Source organism: Myxocyprinus asiaticus, chromosome 17, assembly GCF_019703515.2.
Source record: "Myxocyprinus asiaticus isolate MX2 ecotype Aquarium Trade chromosome 17, UBuf_Myxa_2, whole genome shotgun sequence".
NCBI classification, from domain to species: Eukaryota; Metazoa; Chordata; class Actinopteri; order Cypriniformes; family Catostomidae; genus Myxocyprinus; species Myxocyprinus asiaticus.
The window spans coordinates 30,098,806-30,125,865 of NC_059360.1; the positions used below are offsets into that span (position 1 = coordinate 30,098,806).

The 27,060-nt window shown below is 38.9% G+C and overlaps 1 protein-coding gene across 2 annotated transcripts; it reads left to right on the plus strand.

Moving 5' to 3' along the window:
• The first annotated feature begins 831 nt into the window (after positions 1-831).
• LOC127455529 (polyadenylate-binding protein 4-like) lies at positions 832-26,824 on the plus strand. Of its 2 annotated transcripts, none has more exons than XM_051723505.1 (14): positions 832-1,483; positions 4,315-4,508; positions 5,048-5,163; positions 11,475-11,614; positions 11,836-11,930; positions 14,423-14,560; positions 15,696-15,791; positions 16,028-16,297; positions 22,820-23,024; positions 23,393-23,526; positions 24,975-25,065; positions 25,227-25,357; positions 25,737-25,838; positions 26,436-26,824. In XM_051723505.1, exons 1-13 carry the CDS (start codon positions 1,288-1,290, stop codon positions 25,833-25,835), a joined length of 1,905 nt encoding a protein of 634 aa, XP_051579465.1. In that variant the 5' UTR covers positions 832-1,287; the 3' UTR covers positions 25,836-25,838; positions 26,436-26,824. The 2 variants fall into 2 exon arrangements, with proteins under 2 accessions (XP_051579465.1, XP_051579466.1); XM_051723506.1 differs by having other exon boundaries at positions 22,820-23,009.
• The last annotated feature ends 236 nt before the right edge of the window (positions 26,825-27,060 follow it).

The window sequence follows — 27,060 nt, forward strand, 5'->3', positions numbered from 1 at the left end:
TTGTATTGAAACCAGAATAAGCGTGCAGGACCATTTCCGTAACTGAAGTTTATTTAAAGGGATAGTTCACCCAAAAATTAATTCTCTCACCATTTACTCACTTTCATGCCATCCCAGATGTGACTGACTTCTGCTAAAAACAAGGATTTTTAGAGAATTTCAGCTCTGCAGGTCTATACAATGAAAGTGAATGGTGACTAGACATTTCAAGCTCCACAAATCACATACAAGCAGCATAAAAGTGAACCATATGATTCCAGTGGTTAAATCTGTTTTCTGAAGCGATGCAATCACTTTGGGTGAAAAACAGGTCCATATTTAAGTCCTTTTTTTACAATAAATCTCCACTTTCACTTTCAGAATGTGAAAGTGAAAATTAAAGTGAAGATTTATAGTAAAAAAAGGACTTAAATATTGATCTTTTTCTCACCCACACCTATCATATCGCTTCTGAAGATATGGATTCAACCAGTGGAGTCTTATGGTTTACTTTTATGCTGGCTTTGTGATTTTTGGAGCTTGAAATGTCTAGTCACCATTCACTTGCATTGTATAGACCTACAGAGCTGAATTTTTCTAAAAATCCTTGTTTTTAGCAGAAGAAAGTCATTCATTCACATCTGGGACGGCATGAAAGTGAGTAAATGAGTAAACTACAGATGTCGCTGTTGTATGTGACACAGGGTGGTTGACTCGGTGCATGAATATGCTGTCCTGTACACCGCATGCTCGGAGCGCATGTTTTTTTCTGTTATCCCGAGTGTGACCCTGGCTGCTATTTCCTCCGCTCCAGCTATAAAGTCCCCCTGCTTTTCCCAACGTACCCTCTTTCCCTGGCCACCACACCGTGAGTGTACAACTCACTGTTCTACCGTACCTTTAAAAAAAAAGAAAAAAAGATATAAAAAATACAAAATACCGAAAATCTAAAAAAATAACTACCTTTTAAACCAAAAATCGTGTTATTTTTTTTTTTTTAAAAAAGGCAAGTTTTTTTTTTATTATTGAATTTTATTATTATTATTATTTTGTGAAAAAACAAGGTCGCGAACTGTCCTGAAGTTTTCTGAAGCAAAATCCTCTCTCAAGGTACGCGTCTGGACGCCTGGTCATTCCTGTCGTGATCATTTATTTATTTTGGAGAGTATCGAAATTTTTTTCGTAGCGGATAAAAAGACGCGATTGATTTCTCCCACTAATTCTAGGACACTCTTTACGCACAGTCATTTCAGCACTAGTTATTTCCCAGACAAAACCTGAGCTCAAAGGCTTGAACGAACCCGAGACATGAACGCAGCCACCGCGGGGAGTTATCCGATGGCTTCTCTCTATGTGGGCGACCTGCATCCTGATATCACGGAGGCTATGCTGTATGAGAAATTCAGTCCGGCCGGCCCGGTGCTGTCCATCCGCGTGTGTCGGGACATGATCACCCGGCGCTCGCTGGGCTATGCCTACGTCAACTTCCAGCAGCCTGCGGATGGTAAGACACGACGGGTAGCCCCCCTGTCCTCCGCCCTTGTGTGTGACTTTAAATGTTCTGACAGAGAGCTGTCAGAGTAACGGGAATAATGTGTCACACGTTTAATCCGTGTACAATCTCTCTCTCATTTGTGTTGTTGCCATATGTATATCTCAATTGTGCAGTGGTACAACAGTAGGCTACATAACACCTACAAAGACTGTATTATCCTAATTTTGGCTATTATGAAGACAGGGTTTACTGACCACACTGAGAAAAATAGTGATGTTCCCTTTAAAGAAATCAGAGAGTTTTAAGTTGAGCGAAAGTGGCGAAAAATTGTAAAAGCTCAACACTCATAGTAGTCTATAATCAGAATAAAGAATTAGTCTAGAATTTAATGTGCTGTTTGATCCACATTGTCAAAGTGGCCTGCATTTACCATAAACCTTGATATCAGACATACAGTAGATGTATATCTAGGGGAATTGTGTGTGTGTGTGTGTGTGTGTGTGTGTTAACCCACATTTTGTAACCTAGCATGACCTATTTATGCTATTTAAAGTGTCAGAAGGGGATAAGCTATTGTGAAGCACCTTCATATTTCTAACAATCCAAATTAGATAAAAAGAATTAGTGTTAAGTTGGAATTTTCTGTCCTTTTAAACCATTTTGTGCTACACAGTTAAGAGCACTGTTTTGCAATGCACTTTTAAGGAAAGTACAAAGTTGCTTATTTTTATATATATATTTATATATATATTTTATATATATATATATTATATATATATATTTGACAAAGTCACTGTAACTCAGATAACCGCTCTGTGCAATTGTGGTGAGAAGAATATAATCTCAGAATGCTATTCTATTCTCTTCTCTTCTGTTTTGGTGGCATGAGGGGGACCTACACAATATTAGGCAGGTGGTTTTAATGTTGTGGTAGATTGGGGTGTGTGTGTGTGTGTATGTATATATGTATATATGTGTGTGTATGTATGTGTGTGTGTGTATATATATATATATATATATATATATATATATACACTGAATAAATAAAAAATAAATATAAAAAATGCATTAATAAAGATAAATACATTTTAAATAAATCAAAAAACAAACAAAAAAAATAACTGTGGTTTAATGCATGATTATTGTGTCACTGAGGGAACACCAGCACCACTGTCTACATATAATCATAGCCAACACAATCTGCTTTAAAAGAGCCATGTGAGGTCTGAAGCCCTACTGTATCTGCACCCACCACGACACTGTTAAAACAAGCTCCTGATGAAATATGTTGAGAATGCTTACAACTGCTGTTACTTATATTAGACCTTCTTCTAAGAACCCGATAGGCCAGTATGCCGAAACATCCTCATAGCTTTAAACATGATATAGTAAAATTTGGCAACAGAGAGAGATAGATTCTGTATGTATGCACTGCTCTGAACGATCCTGTGCTATATGCTTCGGAAACATCTCTTTCCTGCTTCTGCCCTCTTCTTTCACTGCACAAAGGTTAAAAGGTCTGAGTTGAATTCACTCACCTTCATTTAGAAACTCATATCAGCAACTGATAGTCAATGTTTGCATATAAGCAGCAAAAGCTGTTGGTAAAAATTGAAGGGAGGAACATGAAATTTGTTTAGATTGTAATTAAACATATTTTTTTGCACAGTATAGCAACATACTATTGAAGTATACATATACATTTTCTAAAGTTACAGGCCTTTAGCTACACTGAAGGCAAAAGTTCTAGTTTGCTAGGGCAGCGTGGTTTGGTCTTTAGCATTTAACAGCTGCATTTGTAAACAGTTGCCGGCACTGGTAAGCTTCAGCCACACACATTACAGTGTCTGAGCCCCATCAATGGACACAGAGCCCTGCACACATGCTGCCTGGCCTGCCAGCACATTGCTCAAAGGACCCAACACAGCTAAATATAGAGCCAATGAGTCTGCCTGCACTGTGCCTGTTTTTCTGAGGTGTGTTGGAGAAACCATGCTCATATATATCAGGCTTTAGTAGTTATTGATGGCTTGCAACTCCAGTTGTCTACATGAAGAAGTGAGGTCTTCAACTTTAACTCTGTCCATTAGGGTGTGTGTGTGTGTGTGTGTGTGTGTGTGTTGGTCCAACCAATCAGTCCTCATAAAACACAAGTTTTTATATATATATATATATATATATATATATATATATATATATATATATATATATATATATATATATATATATATGCACATATAATTGTTATTATTTTTTTAAATAATAACATCTAAGATAATACTTCTAAAGCCTAGGCAACTTGTTGTGTGTATTGTTCAGTGTAGGCTGAAAGTTTTTAGCAATGGTCTCACTCTCTCTCTGGGTGATCCCACTGGCCCTGGCTTCATGTTCAGTACAATCACACTGCAAACTGCTGATGACAGCACAGACGAGGCTGCTCCATTTTGTTCACCAGACATTTTTAGTGCTTAGTGTGTGGGGGACTATGAGGTACAGAAATAATGCATTACAATAGATGGCCAGTCACTGTCCAGGCAGTGTGCTTAACAATCCTGTGATTTGTTAGATTACAGTTTCCTGGTTTTATTTATTTATTTATTATCAGCTAACAAGCTTCAAGCTTGTTTGAGATTGTTCTTTGTGCTGTTTAATATATTTGAGCACAGACCTTAACATGGCCACTAAACAAACAGATTCTTAATCAATAATAAGCATTTACAGCATTGTGAAGGTGAAGACTAGTCTTAATACTCTAATATTTGTTAGTAGTTTAAGCAGTCTAACAGAAGAGCAGAGTACAGTATAGCAGAGTTATAACATATCTGTGTTTGTTGTTCCAGCGGAGAGAGCTTTGGACACAATGAACTTCGATGTGGTCAAAGGAAAGCCAATCAGAATCATGTGGTCACAGAGAGATCCGTCACTCAGGAAATCTGGAGTCGGAAATGTCTTTATCAAAAATCTGGACAAGTCCATTGACAACAAGGCCCTGTATGACACCTTCTCTGCTTTTGGGAACATCCTTTCCTGCAAGGTAAGGAGCAATATTTCGATTAAAGATAGATAACTGATACATTAAATAAGTTGCTTTTTTATTTATGTACTAGGAAATCAGTGTTTGTGGATCACAATTGAAAATAAATTTTTTATAGGGCATTCTGAATTAAATTAACATGGCTTTTAATATGGTGAAGTTGTATTACTCTTTGAATATACAGCATGTTACTTTTAGCTTACAGGTGAAGTGTGTAATTTCGATGGCATCAGGGACAACAAACAGTTTCAAATTGTTTCGAACAGGCAGTCCCGCCCAAAATTCACACCATTGGTTAAGTTAACGGGACCACCTAAACAAACAGAGCATTGTTTTGATGGCGCCATCGTGTTTACACTTGACAGGGCTTGTCAAGCTTGTAAATAAGCTTCTTCCTTAATTGCTGTATTCAAACAAGAAATCACACAAAATAATTTTATAAAAACATGTTTCAGAACAGAGGAGCTTTGGTAGAACAGTTGTATAAGGAAAGACAAAGATGTCTATTGATGCAGTCTAACTCCATATCCGATTAACAGGTGGTGTGTGATGAGAATGGATCTAAGGGCTACGCCTTCGTACATTTCGAGACTCAGGACGCAGCTGACCGTGCCATCGAGAAGATGAATGGCATGCTACTGAACGACCGCAAAGTGTAAGTGTCTGAGCAGAGTCAAGTGACAGGAAGGATAAGCACTGGTTTACCAGGACACTATGTAGTTTTGTCAGAATCAGAATCAGAATGAGCTTTATTGCCAAGTATGCTTGCACATACAAGGAATTTGTCTTGGTGACAGGAGCTTCCAGTACATAACAATACAAAAAACAGCAACAAGACTTTTAAAAAATAATTAAAATTGAATAACAAATAGATAAATATTGAAAAGGAAAAGTTTATATAGAATACACAATAGACATATATATATATACACACACATACACACACACACACACATATACATACACATATACACATATACACATACATATACACATATATACATATATATATATATATATAGTATATATACATACATACATACACATATACACATACATATACACATATATACATATATATATATATATATATATATATATATATATATATATATATATAGTATATATACATACATACATACACATATACACATATACACATATATATATATATATATATATAGTATATATACATAGATACATACACATATACACATATACACATACATATACACATATATACATATATACATACATATATATATATATATATATATATATATATATATATATATATATATATATATATATATAGTATATATACATACATACATACATACATACATACATACGCACACACACATACGTAGTGCAAATCTAATTACAAATCGGTTATGTACAGTGCAAGGGAATGTAATGGCAGAAGAGGTAGGATGTGTTGGATAATATAAAAAGACTAAGCTGTGTATTGCACATTAATTATTGCTCAAAGGGGCAGTTTTAACTGTTCATGAGATGGATAGCCTGGGGGAAAAAACTGTTCCTGTGCCTGACGGTTCTGGTGCTTAGAGCTATGAAGCATCGGCCAGAAGGCAACAGTTCAAAAAGGTAGTGGGCAGGGTGAGTGGGGTCCAGAGTGATTTTTCCAGCCTTTTTCCTCACTCTGGAAGTGTATAGTTCTTGAAGGGTGGGCAGGGGGCAACCAATAATCCTCTCAGCAGTCCGAACTCTCCTTTGTAGTCTTCTGATGTCTGATTTCGTAGCTGAACCAAACCAGACAGTTATTGAAGTGCAGAGGACAGACTCAATGACCGCTGAGTAGAACTATATCAGCAGCGTCTGTGGCAGGTTGAACTTCCTCAGCTGGCAAAGGAAGTACAACCTCTGCTGGGCCTTTTTCGCAATGGAATCTCGCACTTCAGGTCCTGTGAGATGGTAGTGCCCAGGAACCTGAATGACTCCACTGTTGCCACAGTGCTGTTTAGAATGGTGAGGGGGGACAATGTTGGGGGGTTCCTCCTAAAGTCCACAATCATTTCCACTGTTTTGAGTGTGTTCAGCTCAAGGTTGTTTTGACTGCACCAGACAGCCAGCTGTTTAACCTCCTTTTTGTATGTAGACTCATTGTCATCTCGGATGAGGCCGATGACAGTGGTGTCGTCTGCAAACTTCAGGAGCTTGACAGAGGGGTCCTTGGCGATGCAGTCGTTGGTGTAGAGGGAGAAGAGTAGTGGGGAGAGCACACATCCCTGGGGGGCACCAGTGCTGATTGTACAGGTGCTGGATGTGAATTTCCCCTGTCTCACAAGCTGCTGCCTGTCTGTCAGAAAGCTGGTAATCCACTGACAGATAGACATGGGAACAGAGAGTTGGTGTAATTTAGTCCGGAGAATAGCTGGGATGATGGTGTTGAAAGCCAAACTGAAGACCACAAAAAGGATCCTTGCATATGTCCCTGGTCTGTCCAGATGTTGCAGGATATGATGCAATCCCATGTTGACTGCATCATCCACAGACCTGTTTGCTCGATAAGCAAATTGAAGGGGATCTAGAAAGGGTCCAGTGATGTCCTTCAGGTGGGCCAACACCAGTCTCTCAAATGATTTCATGACCACAGACATCAGGGCGACAGGTCTGTAGTCATTAAGTCCTGTGATTTTTGGTTTCTTTGGGATGGGGTTGATAGTGGAATGTTTGAAGCAGCATGGGACTTCACACTGCTCCAGTGATCTATTGCAGATCTGTGTGAAGATGGGGGCCAGCTGGTTAGCACATAATCTAAAACATGCAGGTGAAACGCCATCTGGGCCCTGTGCTTTCCTTATCCTTTGTTTTCGAAAGACGTGGCTCACATCATCTTCACAGATCTTAAGTGCAGGTTGGGTAGCGGGTGGGGGGTTGCAGGAGGTATTGGTTTTTGTGTGAAGTGAAGGTCAGAGTGGGTGTGGGGTGTGAGATTGGGCCTTTCAAATCTACAGTAGAACACATTCAGGTCGTTAGCCAGTTGTTGGTCCACCACAGGGTTGGGGGTAGGAGTCCTGTAATTCGTAAGTTGTTTCATGCCACTCCACACTGATGCAGGGTCGTTAGCTGAAAGCTTGTTTTTCAGCTTCTCAGAGTATCTTCTTTTAGCCACTCTGATTCCCTTATTCAGTGTGTTCATGGCCTGATTGTACTAAGACTTTATCCCCAACTCTGTAAGCATCCTCTTTGGCCTGACGAAGCTACCTGAGTTCCGCTGTAAACCATGGTTTATCATTGTTAAATATTAAATAAGTCCTAGTAGGAATGCACATATCCTCACAGAAACTGATATATGATGTAACAGTATCTGTGAGCTCATCCAGGTCTGTGGCTAAGCAGGCTTGTAGTTCCAGCTCTGCTTCGTTGGTCCATATCTTAACAGTCCTTACTACAGGCTTAGCAGATTTTAATTTCTGTCTGTAGGTTGGAAGAAGATGAACCAGACAGTGATCAGATAGTCCCAAAGCTGCTCTAGGAACAGAGCGATATGCATCCTTTATTGTTGTGTAGCAGTGATCCAGTATATTTCTGTCTCTGGTTGGGCATGTAATGTGCTGTTTGTATTTGGGCAGTTCACGTGTGAGATTTGTTTTGTTAAAATCCCCAAGAATAATAATAAGTGAGTCCTGGTATTATTGTTCTGTGTCTGTGATTTGATCAGCCAGCTGTTGCACACTCACCAGAATAAACGAGGAAAACTCCCGTGGCGAGTAGAAAGGCTTACAGTTAATAAAGAGCGCTTCCAAATTAGGACAGCACATCTTCTTTAACGTTGTTACATCTGTACACCAACTTTCATTGATGTAAAAGCATGTTCCACCGCCTCTCTTTTTCCCTGTCAGTCATTGTTGTTATGTAGAGCTGAAGTCTGGGTTTGTTTTCGGAGCAGACATCTGTGTGGCATGTTTTAAAATGTACCATATATATACTGTATATATATATATACAGCTCTGGGAAAAAATTAAGAGACCACTCCAAATGTTTCTTAAATCAGCAACATGTATGGCAGCCATTCCATTCCAGTGTCTGTTGAATTCCTGCTTGAATTTTTGAGCCAGAAGTGGCATAAAAAACCCAACAGCAATATGAAAGGCTGGTGGAATGCGTGCAAAGACGCATGAAAGCTGTGATTGAAGATCAGGGTTATTCCGCCAATTATTGATTGTTTTCTTTGCATTATTCAAGGTCTGAAAACACTGCTTTTTTGTTATTTTGACCAGTTGTCATATTCTGCAAATAAATGCTCTAAATGACAATATTTTTATTTGGAATTTGGGAGAAATGTTGTCAGTAGTTTATAGACTTTTACTCAGACACATACCTATAAATAGTATATCCAAAGAAACTGAACATTTGGAGTGGTCTCTTAATTTTTTTCCAGAGCTGTATATACATAGACGAGCCAAAAAATGATGACCACTTGCCTAATATGTTGTTGGTCCTCCACGTGCTGCCAAAACAGCGCTGACCCGCTGAGGCATGCACTCTACAAGACGCCTAAAGATGTCCTGTGGTATCTGGCACCTAGACATTAGCAGCAGATTCTTCAAGTCCTGTAAGTTGTGAGGTGGAGCCGCCGTGGATCAGACTTGTTGGTCCAGCACATCCCGGATGGAGTTGGTCCACCACATCCCTGATGGAAATCTGGGGAATTTGGAGTCCAGGGCAACTTTTCTTCATGTTCCTCAAACCATTCCCAAACAATGTGTGCAGTTTAGCAGGGTGCATTATCCTGCTGAAAGTGGCCACTGCCATCACAGAATACCATTCCCATGAAGGGGTATACCTGGTCTGCAACAATGTTTAGGTAGTTTGCTCTTGTCAAATTGAAGTCCACATGAATGGCCAGACCCAGGGTTTCCCAGCAGAACACTGCCAAGAGCATCACACTCCCTCCACTGGCTTGTCATCTTCCCACAGTGCATCCTGGTGCCATCACTTCCCCAGGTAAATGGTGCACATGTACTTGGCCGCCCACGTGATGTAAAAGAAAACGCGACTCATCAGACCAGGTGACCTTCTTCCACTGCTCCAAGGTCCACTTCCAATGCTCGCGTGCCCATTGCAGGCGCTTTCGACAGTGGACATGGGTCATCATGGGCACTCGGACCGGTCTGTGGCTACGCAGCCCCATACGCAGCAGGGTACGATGCACTGTGTGTTGTGACAAATTCCTCCCGTAACCATCATTAAAATTTTCTGTGACTTTCTGTAGACCTTCTGTCAGTTCAGACCAGATGGGATAGCCTTCGTTGCCCTTGAGCATTGATGAGCCTTGGGTGCCCAACACCCTGTCACCGGTTTGTGGTTTGTCCCTCTTCGGACCACTGTTAGTATGTACCACTGCTGACCCGGAGCACCCCACAAGCCTTGCCATTTCAAAGATGCTCTGACCCAGTCATCTGGCCATAACAATATGGCCCTTGTCAAAGTCGCTCAGGTCTTTACTCCTGCCCATTTCTCCTGCATTCAACATGTTGACTTCGAGAACTTATTGTTTGCTTACCATCTAATCTACCCAGACCTTGAATGTTATTCGCTTCACCAGTGAGTGGTCATAATGTTATGGCTCATCAGTGTACAGTATATATATATATATACAGTATATATACAGTATATGCAGTAAATATACTGTGTATATATATATATATATATATATATATATATATATATATATATATATATATATATATATATATAGATAGATAGATAGATAGATAGATATAGATACAGATAGATAGATATTATTTTTATTTGTTTTAATGTTTTTGTCCATAAGATGTGTAAGTTATTGCTGGTTTTAAACATGTGGCGTGAGAATAGGCCTACTAGCAAAAGTTTTATGGTATAAAAAAGCAAAAGATTCAACTATTGTTGATCTGTTGTTTTTATCCTTAATTGAGCTGCAGACAGCAATACTGATGCACAGTATGAGAAAGACACATTCACCAAAGAACTTAAACATGAGTTTAAAAGACAGTTATTCTTATCTTTAATATAGAGTAGAGAGAGTAGAGTAGAAGAGAATATAGGACCATAATACCACAGAAGAAACTCACACACATAACACACACATTTTGTTGCCAGTGCATATAGTTCATGCATTGATCTCTTAAATAGGTGGACTAATTCATGAGTGTCTAAGATTCAAAGTAAAAAAAAAAAAAAACAGAAGTTGAGAGAACTTAAAAAATTACACACTTTTACAGCAAGACATCATTAAAAACACTAAATAAAGCTAAACTATTATCTATTAATTCTAAACAACAATTAGTTGTCCTCATATGCCACCATGCTTTGACCAAACACACATAAAAAATATTCAAGCACAAGGCATTGTGGGTATTGCCTCCAGAATAATTGCTTCTCCAATTGACAAGCTCAGTAGCAGATGCAAAAGTATGAAGTTCATAGCCTAACAAAGTTCCCACATTTCTGACCCATGAATTTGTTAGGACCTTTTAATGACTTTAACAGATGTTCATGACTATTGAAGAAGAATTACTCTAAGTTTTACCTTCAATACCAAACTTAACATTGTATGTTCTCACTGTTTAAAAATTTAAGTTGATCCCACTGAATAGCATAAAAGTTGACCTTATTGATTTTTATTAAGTAACCTTAACATTTTCTTAATAGAGTTCTATTAACTTTTAAAATATTTTGTCTGATAAAATGGTAGTTGGATTTTTTTTAGTGTTGTCTGTGTAGTATAATGAGGGTTTTCTTTATAACTTAACAACAAAAATGACAAAATGCCCTCTCAAGTCTATCATACAAACCAGCAGTCTCCTACCATATCTGTTTGTGTTTATAAGTCTCTTTCATCTCTGCTGCAGCTGTTTTGTGTCTGCAGTTAGCCTACAGCTGTTGGTCTGAGTCCGTATTGCATTTCTGCTTCAGTCACGTTGGCCTTGTCTTTGTTTCCTCTGCTTTTTGTAGGTTTGTGGGGCGTTTCAAGTCCCGGAAGGAGAGAGAAGCAGAGATGGGAGCCAAAGCCAAAGAGTTCACCAACGTTTACATCAAGAACTTTGGAGAAGACATGGATAATGAGAGACTGAAGGAGCTCTTTGATAAATATGGTGGGTTTGAGAGAATAAAGGGGGTGTAGTGGTGGTCGCCTACTGATTGAGAATCTGTTTATCACTGCATTGCAGGTTCTACTCCATATAGAGTTTGTAATTGTATTTTATTGTTCAGATTTAGCATTGTTTTTTCCCTGCTGTCCACTGCTTTAAGCCATTCATAACAAACCTTCTCTAGCGCATTTGACAAAGTTGTCCATATTTTTTCCTTCCTGCAGGTAAAACACTGAGTGTGAAGGTCATGACTGACCCAACAGGGAAATCTCGTGGATTTGGCTTTGTAAGCTACGAGAAGCATGAGGATGCAAACAAGGTACAGTAAAGCCAGAGAGCTTCAGAATGTCAGAAATCTTCGGTAGTAGAAGTCTGAAGGGGTAACATCACACAAAAATGATTGAAATTCTTCTAAATTCAAATTACTCTCTTTCTTCTGTGGAGCACAAAAGGAAATGTTAAGCTGAATGTAAGGCTCAGTCACCCTTCACTTTTATTGTTTGAAAAACAAAAGATGCAATGAAAGTGAACGGTGACTGAGCCTATCACTACAGGTGCATCTCAATAAATTAGAATGTCATGGAAAAGTTCATTTATTTCAGTAATTCAACTCAAATTGTGAAACTCATGTATTAAATAAATTCAATGCACACAGACTGAAGTAGTTTAAGTCTTTGGTTCTTTTAATTGTGATGAGTTTGGCTCACATTTAACAAAAACCCACCAATTCACTATCTCAAAAAATTAGAATACATCATAAGACCAATAAAAAAAAACATTTTTAGTGAATTGTTGGCCTTCTGGAAAGTATGTTCATTTACTGTATATGTACTCAATACTTGGTAGGGGCTCCTTTTGCTTTAATTACTGCCTCAATTCGGCGTGGCATGGAGGTGATCAGTTTGTGGCACTGCTGAGGTGGTATGGAAGCCCAGGTTTTTTTGACAGTGGCCTTTAGCTCATCTGCATTTTTTGGTCTCTTGTTTCTCATTTTCCTCTTGACAATACCCCATAGATTTTCTATGGGGTTCAGGTCTGGTGAGTTTGCTGGCCAGTCAAGCACACCAACACCATGGTCATTTAACCAACTTTTGGTGCTTTTGGCAGTGTGGGCAGGTGCCAAATCCTGCTGGAAAATGAAATCAGCATCTTTCAGCAGAAGGAAGCATGAAGTGCTCCAAAATTTCTTGGTAAACGAGTGCAGTGACTTTGGTTTTCAAAAAACACAATGGACCAACACCAGCAGATGACATTGCACCCCAAATCGTCACAGACTGTGGAAACTTAACACTGGACTTCAAGCAACTTGGGCTATGAGCTTCTCCACCCTTCCTCCAGACTCTAGGACCTTGGTTTCCAAATGAAATACAAAACTTGCTCTCATCTGAAAAGAGGATTTTGGACCACTGGGCAACAGTCCAGTTCTTCTACTCCTTAGCCCAGGTAAGACGCCTCTGACGTTGTCTGTGGTTCAGGAGTGGCTTAACAAGAGGAATACGACAACTGTAGCCAAATTCCTTGACACGTCTGTGTGTGGTGGCTCTTGATGCCTTGACCCCAGCCTCAGTCCATTCCTTGTGAAGTTCACCCAAATTCTTGAATCGATTTTGCTTGACAATCCTCATAAGGCTGCAGTTCTCTCGGTTGGTTGTGCATCTTTTTCTTCCACACTTTTTCCTTCCACTCAACTTTCTGTTAACATGCTTGGATACAGCACTCTGTGAACAGCCAGCTTCTTTGGCAATGAATGTTTGTGGCTTACCCTCCTTGTGAAGGGTGTCAGTGATTGTCTTCTGGACAACTGTCAGATCAGCAGTCTTCCCCATGATTGTGTAGCCTAGTGAACCAAACTGAGAGACCATTTTGAAGGCTCAGGAAACCTTTGCAGGTGTTTTGAGTTGATTAGCTGATTGGCATGTCACCATATTCTAATTTTTTGAGATAGTGAATTGGTGGGTTTTTGTTAAATGTGAGCCAAAATCATCACAATTAAAAGAACCAAAGACTTAAACTACTTCAGTCTGTGTGCATTGAATTTATTTAATACATGAGTTTCACAATTTGAGTTGAATTACTGAAATAAATGAACTTTTCCACGACATTCTAATTTATTGAGATGCACCTGTATGTGTTGGTGGGTGAAGGTGAGTAAACGATGACAGAATTTAAGTTTTGGGTGAATTACCCCTTTAAGTTGCAAGTTTTAGAATGAATGGAAATCAGAATGAAGAAAGAAAATCAGCTAATCAGTAAGTGGTAGAATGTCTTTAAAAGCCTCATGAGCCCTGTACTGTAATTGTTCGCTGAAAGTGTAATGGGTGATACTCTGGCGATATTATCAGGGGTTAAATTGGGATTTTTGAGGAGGGAGAATTGCTGCCACCACACATTTCTTCCTACTTGGAGCACTGGTTGCACATTAATTTGTGATCTAAGGGAACAGATGTGGGCAGCGGAGCATGTGTGCGACACACCATGTTAAAACTGTGCCGTTCAAGGCGAATATAGTGGACTAGGTTCCGACACAGACCAGATGGAAACATAATGCTTATGTAGTTAACTTTAAAGAAATTTAAAGGTGTTTCTGAGTGAGCACACTCACTAAATACAGACGGAATGAATTAAAAACTGAATTGGAGCCTGCCTGCAGAAAACAGAATGTGACGAACGAACTACCATTCCGCCCCAATTTAACACCTGGATATCATGGACAGCCCAGATGGTTGGATGGATTGATTTTTAAATGGATGGTCTGACAGATGGGTGTAGAAAAAGAAAGATTAATGAATTTTGATTGGATTTTTGTCTCAGGCTGTGGAAGAGATGAATGGCACAGAGCTGAACGGTAAGACAGTGTTCGTTGCCCGAGCTCAGAAAAAGATGGAGAGACAAGCAGAACTTAAGAGGAAGTTTGAACAACTCAAACAGGAAAGAATCAGCAGATACCAGGTACATGAATTGGCATGTGGTGTGTCTTTGGGTGTGTTCCATTCCGAAGGGCTCATCCCTATGCCCTAATTGTTTACCCTCCAGAGTGAGAGCTTCAGAGGGTTGAAGGATGTAGGGCTCAAAAATATTGGTTATTTGGAACACACTTCAACATCATCTATCCAAGCCAAAGGAGCCGCTGTTACCGTTGCACAAGGCTGATGCTAATGAACATCACTTTCACCTTATCAGTAATCGTTATACTTGATTTTTGCCTAACTACTAACTAATTTCAGAATGCAAAATGTCAAAGTTTTTTTGCCCAAAAAACTTTTTAAGACTCTCTGTTTATTTGTTTTATTTATTTTAATAAAAATATTATGCAGTAACAAATGTACAGTATATGTTCCAGTCTTGGCAGCGAAGTGTCCATCAGTTAAACCCTAAAGAAACATTTGTTTCAAAGGGCGCTTCGAAGCAGCTATTTATGAGCACTTCGGTTTGGAACAACCCTTCAACTTGGCAGCCATTATCAGTGTTAGGTGTAATTAGATTACAAAATAATTAGTTACTGTAATATAATTACTTTTAGGCACAAAACGTTGTGTAATGCATTACATTTTAAATTCCTGTAATTAGATTATAGTTACTGACTTTCAGTTAAAGTAATTACTTTTAAGTACATTCCTTGGGTTACAAATATTTCTAAAAAATATATGATTTATGTGTAAAACAATTAAAATGTGAATTCATATGTTCTTATGTATGTCTGTTGGCATTTCCGTGACAGCTGAAGGGTGTGCGATAACGAACAAGGATAAAATAGACATTATTTTGAATTTGTTGAGCGGAAACAAAATGTATGTGGCAAGTGTTTAAGAAAGTAACTTAAAAGTAATGTAATTAGAAATGTAGTTACTTTTTCAATTAGGTTATCATTAAAGTAATCAGATTATAATTTTAGAGAAGTAGTTAGTAATTTGTAGTGGATTTCTTTTTTTGTAATTTACCCAACACTGGGCATTATTGCTCTCTCTTCCAAGTGCCCAACGAGGCATATTTATCCCATTTGGAACGCAGGGTTTTTGTGTGTGTGCTTGTGTGTTTTTAAAAATAAGTGGCTTTTGTCAATATGTGTGTATATTTCTGTTTACAGGGTGTAAACTTATATATCAAGAATCTCGACGACACCATTGACGATGAAAAACTTCGTAAAGAGTTCTCTCCTTTCGGCTCCATCACCAGTGCCAAGGTGGGTCAAAGGTCAAAGACAATGTGTTTACAGTCTATTTCTGTGAAACACTTTCAGGTTCTAATAAACCCAACCAAAATTGTAAACAGAAATGATATCAGCATCTGTGTCCAGAAGGAATTTGCTAAATTTATGCAGGATTCTTTTTATATGAGATGATCCAGATGTGTTTTGCATGAGGCAGGTGAACAGTGCAGACAGGCCTGAAATCTTACACAATATATATCTTGCTGTAGGTGATGCTGGAGGATGGCAGGTCCAAAGGTTTTGGCTTTGTTTGTTTCTCCTCACCTGAGGAGGCCACAAAGGCAGTGACAGAGATGAACGGGCGTATCGTGGGCTCCAAACCATTGTACGTGGCTCTGGCACAGCGTAAAGAGGAAAGAAAAGCTCATCTGACCAACCAGTACATGCAGCGTATCGCTGGCATGAGGGCCATGCCTGCAAATGCCATCATCAACCAGTTCCAGCCTGCCAGCGGATACTTCATGCCAGCTGTGCCACAGGTAAGTTGAGTGTTGTGTATGCCTCATCAAATATACAGACTGTACTTATGGACAAAAGAGCAGATTAACCATTTAAAATAAATATTCTTTACTCACCCTCATGTCGTTCCAAACCTGCATGACTTTCTTTCTTCTGTGGATCACAAAACGTCAATTTTTTAAGAATATTCTGGCAACTCTTTTCCATATAATGAACTGGAGCTGTCAAGAGAAGTCGCAATGTCCAAATCATTAACAAATCTTTGTTTTGAGTTGGATCTTTTCAAAGAATGTATTGATCCAGTTCACAAAACTGATCTGAATGATTCATTCAGATTCTGATTGGTCAATAGCGCCATCTAGCAATCTGTCTATTTTCAGATTAACATTTTTATTGGTTGATTCTCAAACATAACACATAACAAAGCAAAATACATATGCACATAGTCAACCATTATCCCCCTTAAACCCCATTATTTCCCTTTCCCCCTCCCAATCCCCAACCCCACCCTGACCCTCAACAAATATCCCTGTGGTCAAAGCCTGAGTATACATGCAAAAAAAAAAAAAAAAAGCCTTCTAAAAGAGCCTTCTAAAAAGGCTAAATAGCTGCCCCATTTTTTATTAAATAACTCTAGGTTGCCTAGCCTTCTATATGACATTTCTTCAAATGCCGCTACCCTGCCCATCTCTGTGTACCACTCTTGAAATGAGGGCGCTCCAGCCGGCTTCCATCCCCTAAGAATGACCAGTTTGCTGATCATAATGCTGGCTAGGACCCAATTATTTATGTATTTATCCCCTATATTAATGACCGCCCCATTGCCTAAAATACAGAGTCTGGGGCAAAGTGAAATTTGAGTGCCCAGTATGTCACACATAAAACTCTGAACCCTCAACCAAAATTCTTGGATCTTAACACACCACCAAAAAATATGGGTTGTGTCCCCATCTTCTGATTGGCATCGCCAGCAGGTAGGTGTGTCTTTAAGACCAAGCCTATACAATCTAGCGGTGGTCCAATAGAATCAATGTAAAATCATAAATTTCTTAAGGCACACCCTTGCATCTCTAGATGTAGACTCATGACCTTTTCTAAAAGCAGTAATCACCACTCACAGATAATCTGCCTCTTTAGGGGGGTGTATGCTACTCCCAAAAATAGTACAGAGCAGGTGACGCAGTTGTAAATACCTGAAGAATTGAGACCTGGGACTCCCAAAATGTTGAACCATATTTTCAAAGGATCTCAACACTCCACTCTCATATAGGTCAGCGAGCGTATTAACCACCCTCACAATCCACTCTGACCAGCAGAAAGGGGACTTATTAATACATACTTTTGGGTACAGCCATATGCTCGAGGCAACATTTAAATAAATGTCAGAATTAAACACTCTCGACACTTTTGTCCATACCGAGTGCAAATGCGAGATAACGGGGTGTAACTTAACTTCTCTGGTTAGTTTGATAGAAAGGCTTTGCAATGGCGAAATAAGGGCAAGAAATTCCTGTTCAATACAAAACCAGGGAAGAGCTCTCTCAGGTGGAAGCAACCAATGAGCCAAATGTTTGAGACTGAATGCAAAATCTTGGTAGGCCTAGCCCACCTTTGTCAGTCGGCTTATACAACTTACTGAAATGTAATCTGGGATGTTTACCATTCCAAATAAAGGAATTTGCTATGCTATCAAATTGCTAGAAATAAGAGAGGGGGACATCTATAGGGAGAGACTGTAGCAAGTAGTTGAATTTTGGAATATAATTCATTTTAATAACATTAACCTTCCCAGTCATAGATAAATGTAATGAAGCCCACCTGCCCACATTGCTCGAAAAACTTTTTATTAAAGGGTCAAAATTAACTCTAACTAAATTACACAAATTTGCTGGGAATAAAATACCCAAATACTTAATGCCCTGTTTGGGCCACTGGAAGGCGACCGGCTGAAAAGCCGTTACCGGGCAGTAGCTGTCAGAACAAAAGCTTTGGATTTAGACCAATTCACTCTGTATCCTGAGAACTTAGAAAAGGAATGAATAATTCAGTAGAGGCAAGGCATAGATCTAGTGGGGTCGGAGACAAATAATAAAATATCATCTGCGTAAAGCAAAAGCTTATGTGACATACATCCCGCTACCACCCCTGGAAAATCATCCTCCTTACTTATCGCGGCTGCTAATGGTTCCAGGGCAAGACAGAACAATAAGGGGGAAAGAGGGCAACCCTGCTGGGTGCCCCGATCCAGAATAAAATAATCTGAAATTAATCCATTCATTTGAACCTATGCTACCGGTTGTCTATAAAGTACATTAATCCACCCAATAAAAGTATTCCCGAACCAGAACATTTCCAAAATCTTAAAAAGATAATCCCATTCTACCATATCAAATGCCTTTTCGGCGTCAAGTGAGATGGCAGCGACCAGAGTCTGATTGTTCGCCACTGCCCACATGACATTAATGAAACACCTAATGTTATCAGAAGAGTTACAGCCCCGAATAAACCCCACCTTATCTATATGTATAAGAGGTATCATAACTTTACTTAATCGGTTAGCCAAAATGTTGACAATATTTTAACGTCTAGCTGGTCAGGGAAATTGGACGGTAACTCTTACACTCACTTGGATCTTTGTCCTTTTTAAGTATCAGACTGATCCGGGCTTGTGTCATGGTTGGCGGAAGCTTTCCATTCTTTAATAATTCCATATAAACTTCTAGCAAAAGTGGAGCCAGTTCTGTAGCATAAGATCTATAAAATTCAGCAGCAAATCCATCTGGCCCCAGAGATTTGCCTGTAGGCAGGGCCTTAATTACTTCAAAAAGCTCCTCCAAGGTTATCTCAGATTCAAGAGAATTTTTTTGCTCATTCGTCAGTTTAGGAAGTTCTATAATGGTTCCACACAGTTTCTAATATCTTCATCAGTAGAAGAAGACGTGGAACTATAGAGATCAAGACAGAATTCTTTAAAATAATTATTAATATCAATGGCTGTGGTAAATATTTCACCACCAGCAGATTTCACTGAGAGAATGGTAGTAAAAAGACTCTCTCTGTTTTAATTATCTAGCCAGAAGTTTCCCTGTCTTGTCCCTCAACTCAAAGTATGACTGTATTGCCCTGAATAGCCAAAATAGCATTATATCTGTATTTGAATCGGGTCAATTCCCTGAGGCCATTAGATGACATTCGCCACTTCAGCTCTGCCTCGGCACTTTTAATATTCCCTTCCAATTCCACGAGTTCTTGTGCTTTGTATTTTTTGGTGAATGAGACATAATGTATGATCCGGCCCTTAAGAACCGCATTAAGTGCCTCCCAAACCACGGCCACAGAGGATACTGAGGACCAGTTGGTCTCCATATAAACACTGATTTCAGCCTTTAGCATTTGTTGGAATTCAGGATTTTGCAAAAGGGATACATTAAAGCACCAACTATATTATTTATTTTTCTCTGTATGTGGCAACACCTCTAAACACACCAGGGCGTGATCTGAGACTAAAATGTTTCCAATTCAGCAATCAGCTAAATTAAATGAGGGACTTAGATATAAAAAAAAATAATAATAATCTATTATAGAGTCCATCTTATGGACTGATGAAAAAAATGTATAGTCCCTCCAAGATGGGTTCAAAGTCTCCAAATATCTGTAAGACCAAGATTTTTACACATCCTGTGAAGCGTCAATGTTGCTCTAGGGGGCTTGCACACTTTTGCTTCACTATGATCAAGGACTGAGTCCATCAAAAGATTAAAGTCTCCTCCCAATATTATATCAAGAGGGGTGCCAGCGGCTTGCAACATCCCTTCAAGATCTATAAAAAAGCCCTGATCATCAATGTTATGTGCATAAATATTAGCCAAAATAATGAATTTCATGAATTTCAGCTAAAACAATAATGACTCTTCCTAATTTATCTTTAATCTGTTTGAGACATTTGAATTGTAGATGTTTACTTATCAGTGTAATGACTCCCCTGCTCTTTCTCGAGCCAGCACTATAAAAAACATGCCCACCCCATTTCTTCCCAAATTTTTCAGCTTCCTGCGGAGAAAGGTGCGTTTCTTGAAGAAACACTATATCATATTTTTTACGTTTAAGAAGAGAAATAACCTTCCTTCTTTTTATGGGGTGCCCCAACCCATTCACATTCCATGAGGAGAGAGACAATTCACTCATATTAACAATTGACATTAAAAAAATAGATTGTGTCAAAAACAAGATTATAAAGACCACATTCCAACATTAGTGCAACAATCAAAACCCGAACATTCACAGAACAAAACAAACAGAAAAAGAAAAACGTGCACATTAACCCCGCGCACGACAGTGCCAACTGGCGTCCATCCTTCCAAACTCAAACAGTCCATGTACGCCTACAAGAACCCCCGCGACAACCTTGCCAACGGATTGCTCAAGTCTGGTGTTTCTATACAAATTTTGTGGGACAGAATTACACAGCAAAAGATAATCTTTAAAACAAACTCCAGCCAATAGGCGGAATACGCACAAAGAGCGTGTAGATTCATCCATAAAACTGTCCTGAAGGTGTGTTACTCTACAAAATAAACTCCAGCCTCTAGGCAGAACCAGCACAAAAAGAGCATGCAGATTCCTCAAACAGTCAAGCGAATGTTCAGTGAGCCAGTCCACTCAGCTACAATGTGAGTGCAACAACATGACTTACTCCATTGACTTTATGAAGGACATCGCTTGCTGTGGGCATGTGAATATTTTACGGCCATCCTTAGCATGTATTCTCAATTTGGCCGGGAATATCAGTGCAAAAGCGACCTTCTGTTGATGTAAAACTTTCTTGCATTCCTTGAATCGATCATGTTTCTCTCTTGTCGAATTTGCAAAGTCTGGGAACAAGAAAATGCTGTGGTTCTTCCAAGAAAGCCTTCCTTTACTCTTCGCCTCGCGTAACACAAGATCTTTATTGGATGATCTCAGAAATTCGGCCAGAATTGATCGGGGCCTGTCTCCCTCTGCGGATTGCTGAGCAGCAACCCTGTGAGCTTGCTCGATTTCCATCTTATGGCCTGCTATATTGAGCAGATTCGGAAGGAGCCCATCCAGGAACTTCACCGTATCCTGTCCCTCTACTCCCTCAGGGACTCAGACGATACGGACGTTATTCCGCCGGCTACGGTTCTCCATGTCCTCCAACTTCTCCCAGACACGCTCCAAATCCACCTTGATCGCTAGCAGATTAACAGATAATTCCCTCTCCAATGACTCCAGGTAATTGATCCGTTTCTCGACATCCCCCACTCTTGTAACCACATCAGTGAACTTTGCATCCGTGGCAGTGATTGATCGACATATCACAGCAAGGTCCTTCAAGTCAGCAACGACCTTCATCAGCATTGCCGACATGTTCAGCATTTCTCGCCACATTTCCTGCACCTCCCCGACTAAGTCAACTCCCAGGCTTGCGGCCTGCTCGGGGGCATCAGCTTGAGCACGTAAGTGTCTTTTAATGTCTCCAGAGCCCAAGGATTTTGAATTCTTTGACATATTGTCCTCTTAGAACAGTTATGGAACAGAGTGTATTGAATCTCACCTGTTTATGTCATTAAAAGTATTAAAACTAGCAAAGTGCGCAGAGCTCGTCGTTCACACGTTCGATCCTCGCATGGCGTCACGTGACTCCCTTGCAGTCTAATTTTTCTGAGTAACAATCACACATAGGAGGATTAAGGCATATCAGACCGGTCATCCGGGTATTGCAAATCATCTTTCCTACTTTTCGTATCACTCTGCGATCTATACAAGTAAGTTAATAAAATTATTTAAGCTCATATCAATGTTTCATGTCCATTTATTTATTTATTTGGCTAGTAGTCTTGTAATAAGCTGGATAATGAGCAGTCAGACGGTCATTTTCACAAAATAAACACCAACAGAACTCTGATGCAAACTAGAGGTGGAATTCAGCTGTTCAGCGATTTCTTTCTTGTCACAATTACATAATTTAAATGCAAATAAATATCTTATGTCCATTTATTTATTAAGTTGGTTAGTAGCTGTGTAATAAAGCTGGTTGTTATAGCAAAATAAACCCCTTCAGGGTGATACAACATCCTGATCACCCTGTCAGGGTTTATTTTGCGATAACAACCAGCTGACTGTAAATTATCCCTTTCATAATGACTTATATTTGGTCTGTTCCTCACACAGTCACTATTGTATGGTTTCAGAAGACTTGGAACATAGTACCTTATTTGTACGTTATGGACAACTTTAATGATAATTTTATGGTGCTTTTTTGTCATTTCGGAGCTTGGCAGCCTAAGTCCTCATTCACTTTCATTAAAAGGAAAAGAGTAGCCAGGCTATTCTTCACATTGTACCTTTTGTGTTTCATGGAAGAAAAAATTATGAGGATGAATAAATACTGATTGAATTGAATTGAATGAATGAATTTTCATTTTTGGGTGAACTATTCCTTTGAGAATACACCTCTCCTGACCTAAAAGAAAATGTTCCTTTAAATGATTAACTCTTATCTTCTTTTAAATACATCACAGGCTCAGAACAGAACGACATACTATGCACCAAACCAGATGCGTCCAAACCCTCGCTGGCAGCAGCAGGGGGGCAGAGGTCAGGGAGGGTTCCAGGGCATGCCAAGCTCCTTGCGCCAGGCAGGGCCCCGCACCAACATCCGCCACCTGGCACCCAGTGCTTCCATGCAAGGCCTACGTGGAATCCCCACAGGTGCACAGAGAGTGGGTGAGAAAACCCACACAATAATGATGTGATGATACCCTATTATAAGACCTCAGGCCAGTTTTCCAGACTTAGATTAAATCTGACTAGAATCCTGAGAATTTTTAGTAGATTCGGTTTTTAGGATTAGCAGAATTAGCTGGTTAAAGATGTGTTGTTCAATGACAATGGTATACTGCTCTGAGACATAATAATAATCTATATCTATTATCTATCAGTTAAGTTTAGCTAATTAACTTTTCATATTTATCTAATTATTGTGTAATTACAACTACACATTCAAGTATAACCTGTTTGTGAATGTATGTTTGTTTGGGGTTCATCCTGTCCTGGTCATAGCTTTAACACTTTTTATCTCCTCCTGCTGCTAGGAGGCACCAGCCAACCAATGGGTCCCCGCCCTGCCATGGGGGTGCCGACCCCACGTGCCATGCCCCCATACAAGTACGCCACCAACATACGAAATACCCAGCCTCAAGTAGTGCAGCCCATTACTCTGCAACAGGTATATATGAATATTTAGTATTCCAATAAAACAGACAAAACATAATATAAGGACTCTGTGATCCCTGTTTGGACGTTGTATTTTGGCTTCGCTATAAGCAACGCATAATTTACATTAATTTAAACCAGCTGATCTCAGTTCAGGAGACACTGTGCTGTCAGTGAAGGGTTAAACTTTCGATGCACGGAGTCATGTGACAAAACAACATGGTGCCGATCACAGCGGTTTTTGTCTTGGGAGAAATGCCAACAAAACAACAATTTTATTTGAACATTGCTGGCAGTGATTGGATGATGCTGGCCATTACTTTGAATCAGAATTAATTATGTTAATTTCTGATGTAATGGTTGTAACATCTGAAAAACATCAATAACCAACACTCCTGGAAACATAATAAACTATTTGATTTAAAATAATCTGACTTTCTATAGTTTAGTTTCATTCAAAATTTCACAACTTAGTCCCGCTGTCCACATATGTGTACAAACATTTTTAGGAAAATGATTTGCTCTTGAAAAACATTTTTTTTTATTTTTTATGTTTATTTGGTTCTTCTAGTTACAAATCAAAGAGGCAAATGGAAAATGCACACAGCAGTCACGTTCGCTTCTCAGGAGGTTAACTACAACTGCCTAAACTTTTCAGTTGTGTCTGCCTAAATGATTGCAAATACAAAGCGAATTCTAGCTTGCCATTTGTGCTGTTTCAGAGGTTGTGGACTGTAGTCAGCATTGAAATATTGTAAATCAAATGAAATGGCTGCTTTTATATGACCTGGAGAAGCATATTATTGTAGACTAAGTCAAGGATACTAGGTGCTATGCAGTGTTAGGGTAAGTTTTGCAATGGTTTTACCACTCTCCTTAACTGCATACTATGGATATAACAATGATGTTATTAAACTGAAAACAAAGGTTTCAAACTTAAAAGGATCGGGTTAGATATTAGGTTTAGTTAAAGGTTAGGACCAGTTTATGGTTTATTCAGGGCTGGGTTAGAATTAATGTTAGAGTCGAAAATAAAAATTAAAGGAACAATTCACCCAAAAATGAAAATACTCTCTTCATTTACTCACCCACATCATCCCAAACTCGTGTTACTTTCTTTCATCTGCAGAACACAAAGAAAGATATTTTGAAGAATGTATGAGATGTTTTTGTCTATAGAATGTAACTCAGTGGGGTCCAAAAATTACAGGCTCCAAAAAGGACATAAAGGCAGCATAAAAATAATCTATACGACTAGAGTGGTTTAATCCCTATTCACTATAAATCTTCCACAGACTCTGTGGATGTCCATAAAAGTTTGAGATGGCGTGAGGGTGAGTAAATGATGAGAGAATATTCATATTTGCGTGAACTATTCCTTTAAGATATAGATTTGAAAAATGTATGTAATTCAAAGTCAAATCCTTGTTTTGTGAATTTGTATTTTATTCTCTTCCTTAGGCTCAGCCTGCAGTTCATGTGCAAGGTCAAGAGCCCCTAACTGCCTCCATGTTAGCTGCTGCCCCACCTCAGGAACAGAAACAGATGCTTGGTGAGATGAGGAAGCTTTAAGCATGTTCAGCCTTTCTAAACATTCCTGTATCTAAATGTTTACTTACATGTCTTGTTGAAAATAGAGAGGCTTGCTTATTCAGCTCTTTCCTTTAACTATACTGTTTGTCGGTCCTGTTTCCCTGTTGTGTTTAATTTCAGGTGAGCGGTTGTTCCCTCTCATCCAGGCGATGCATCCCAGTCTAGCTGGGAAGATTACAGGAATGCTACTTGAGATCGATAATTCTGAGCTGCTGCACATGCTGGAGTCCCATGAGTCTTTGCGCTCCAAGGTGACAATCAATAACTGTGAAAAACATCTCCAGTAACAGACATTGTAACAGAATTTCTGTTGTCTGCAATAATGGGAATAATCATGAGCCTTTAACAATGCAAAGCCTGTTGACTCAACTGGGGGCATAATATTATGTCACATAATATTATGCCCCTGGTTGAGTCAATAGGCTTTGCATTATTAAAGGCTTGTAATTATTCCCATTTATATGTATATGTATTAAGTTTTATGCTGTGCAAAGACTGGCACTGAACTGCAGCTCTGTTTAGAAGTAGATCTAATTAAACTTGTGTTAATTAGTAGAGTTAGAGCCATGTATCTCTGTGGTTAACATGGTTTAGACAGTTGCATGACTGATCATTTTATTTTTCTCTTAGGTGGAGGAGGCTGTCGCAGTGCTTCAGGCTCATCAAGCCAAGAAAGATGCCACACAGAAAGTGGGAGTCAGCACTTCGACTGCTGCTGCAACATCATGATGAGTAACTATTGTTATTATTATCATCGCTATTAATGCATTATTGCTGTGTGTCATAATAACCACACAATTTTGTAGTGGTTTCATATTAAACTCGAAAAAAGGCTGCTGGTGTTTGATCAGAACAGTCTGACACATTGCGTTTGATAAAGAAAAGTGGCGATTATTGCAGAGTTCACATTTGTAAATGCACACTACTGTCAGGGGTGTTAACACAAATATAGAATGAGTGTTATCATGCACCCAGGTTGTTTTAAACTCAAATCAATATTAACAGTATTATTTAGACTAAGACTTAATGCTTAAGTTGGTAAATGCTACTAACAGATATACACATTCAAAGTAAATGGCATATATTAGATCTGTTATATTACAAAACAAGGCAAAACAGGATTTTTACAAAAGTTACTATACTTCTTTGTTAGTTTTAAAATTACGACTTAAAATTTTATTTTTCCAAAACTTTAGAAATACCCTTAATCTAGTGTTAGAAATACCCTATTTTTTTTTTTTTTTTTTGGTCCACAGAACAACATGGTTTTGTGTAGTAACATTGAAGTAATAGGATAAATGGTAATTCATGCCTGTTATTTTTCTGCAGAGTGAAGCTGAAAGGCTGAAGAGAGATCACCCAGTCTGGTGCCATCTGGTAGCATCAAATATCAACCATTTTATAAAAATAAAATGTGAAAAAAAAAAAAAAAAATGGAAAAAGACAAAATGATACTTGACCATAAAGAATAAAGTTTTTGCAGGGCTTCTATTTTTAACTCTGTAATGATTTTTATCACCAAGTTAATTTAAAAGGAGGAAATTCTGTGAGGGTAGAGCATCTATATTGTGGCCAGGACTGACATTTTTAATGAGAAAATGGAAACTTGGTTTTTCTGTGAGCTGTGTGTTTGCTTCATTGATTGGACCTCATTTTTCCCATGACAATAACCCGAGTGGTGTGGCACTCTAAATAAAGGGATGACTATTTAAAATGAATTATATTGTGTTCATTTTTTACTTCTTTGTGTGCCTCTACATCTGTGCTACATGTGTCCTGTCCTTTGTCAAAGTAATGTTACTCTGAAAGAACATTTTGTTAAAGGGATAGTTCACACAAAATGAAAATTCTTTCATTATTTACTCACCCTCATGCCATCCCACATGTGTATGACTTTCTTCTGCTGAACACAAACAAAGATTTTTAGAAGAATATTTCAGCTCTGAAGTTCCTT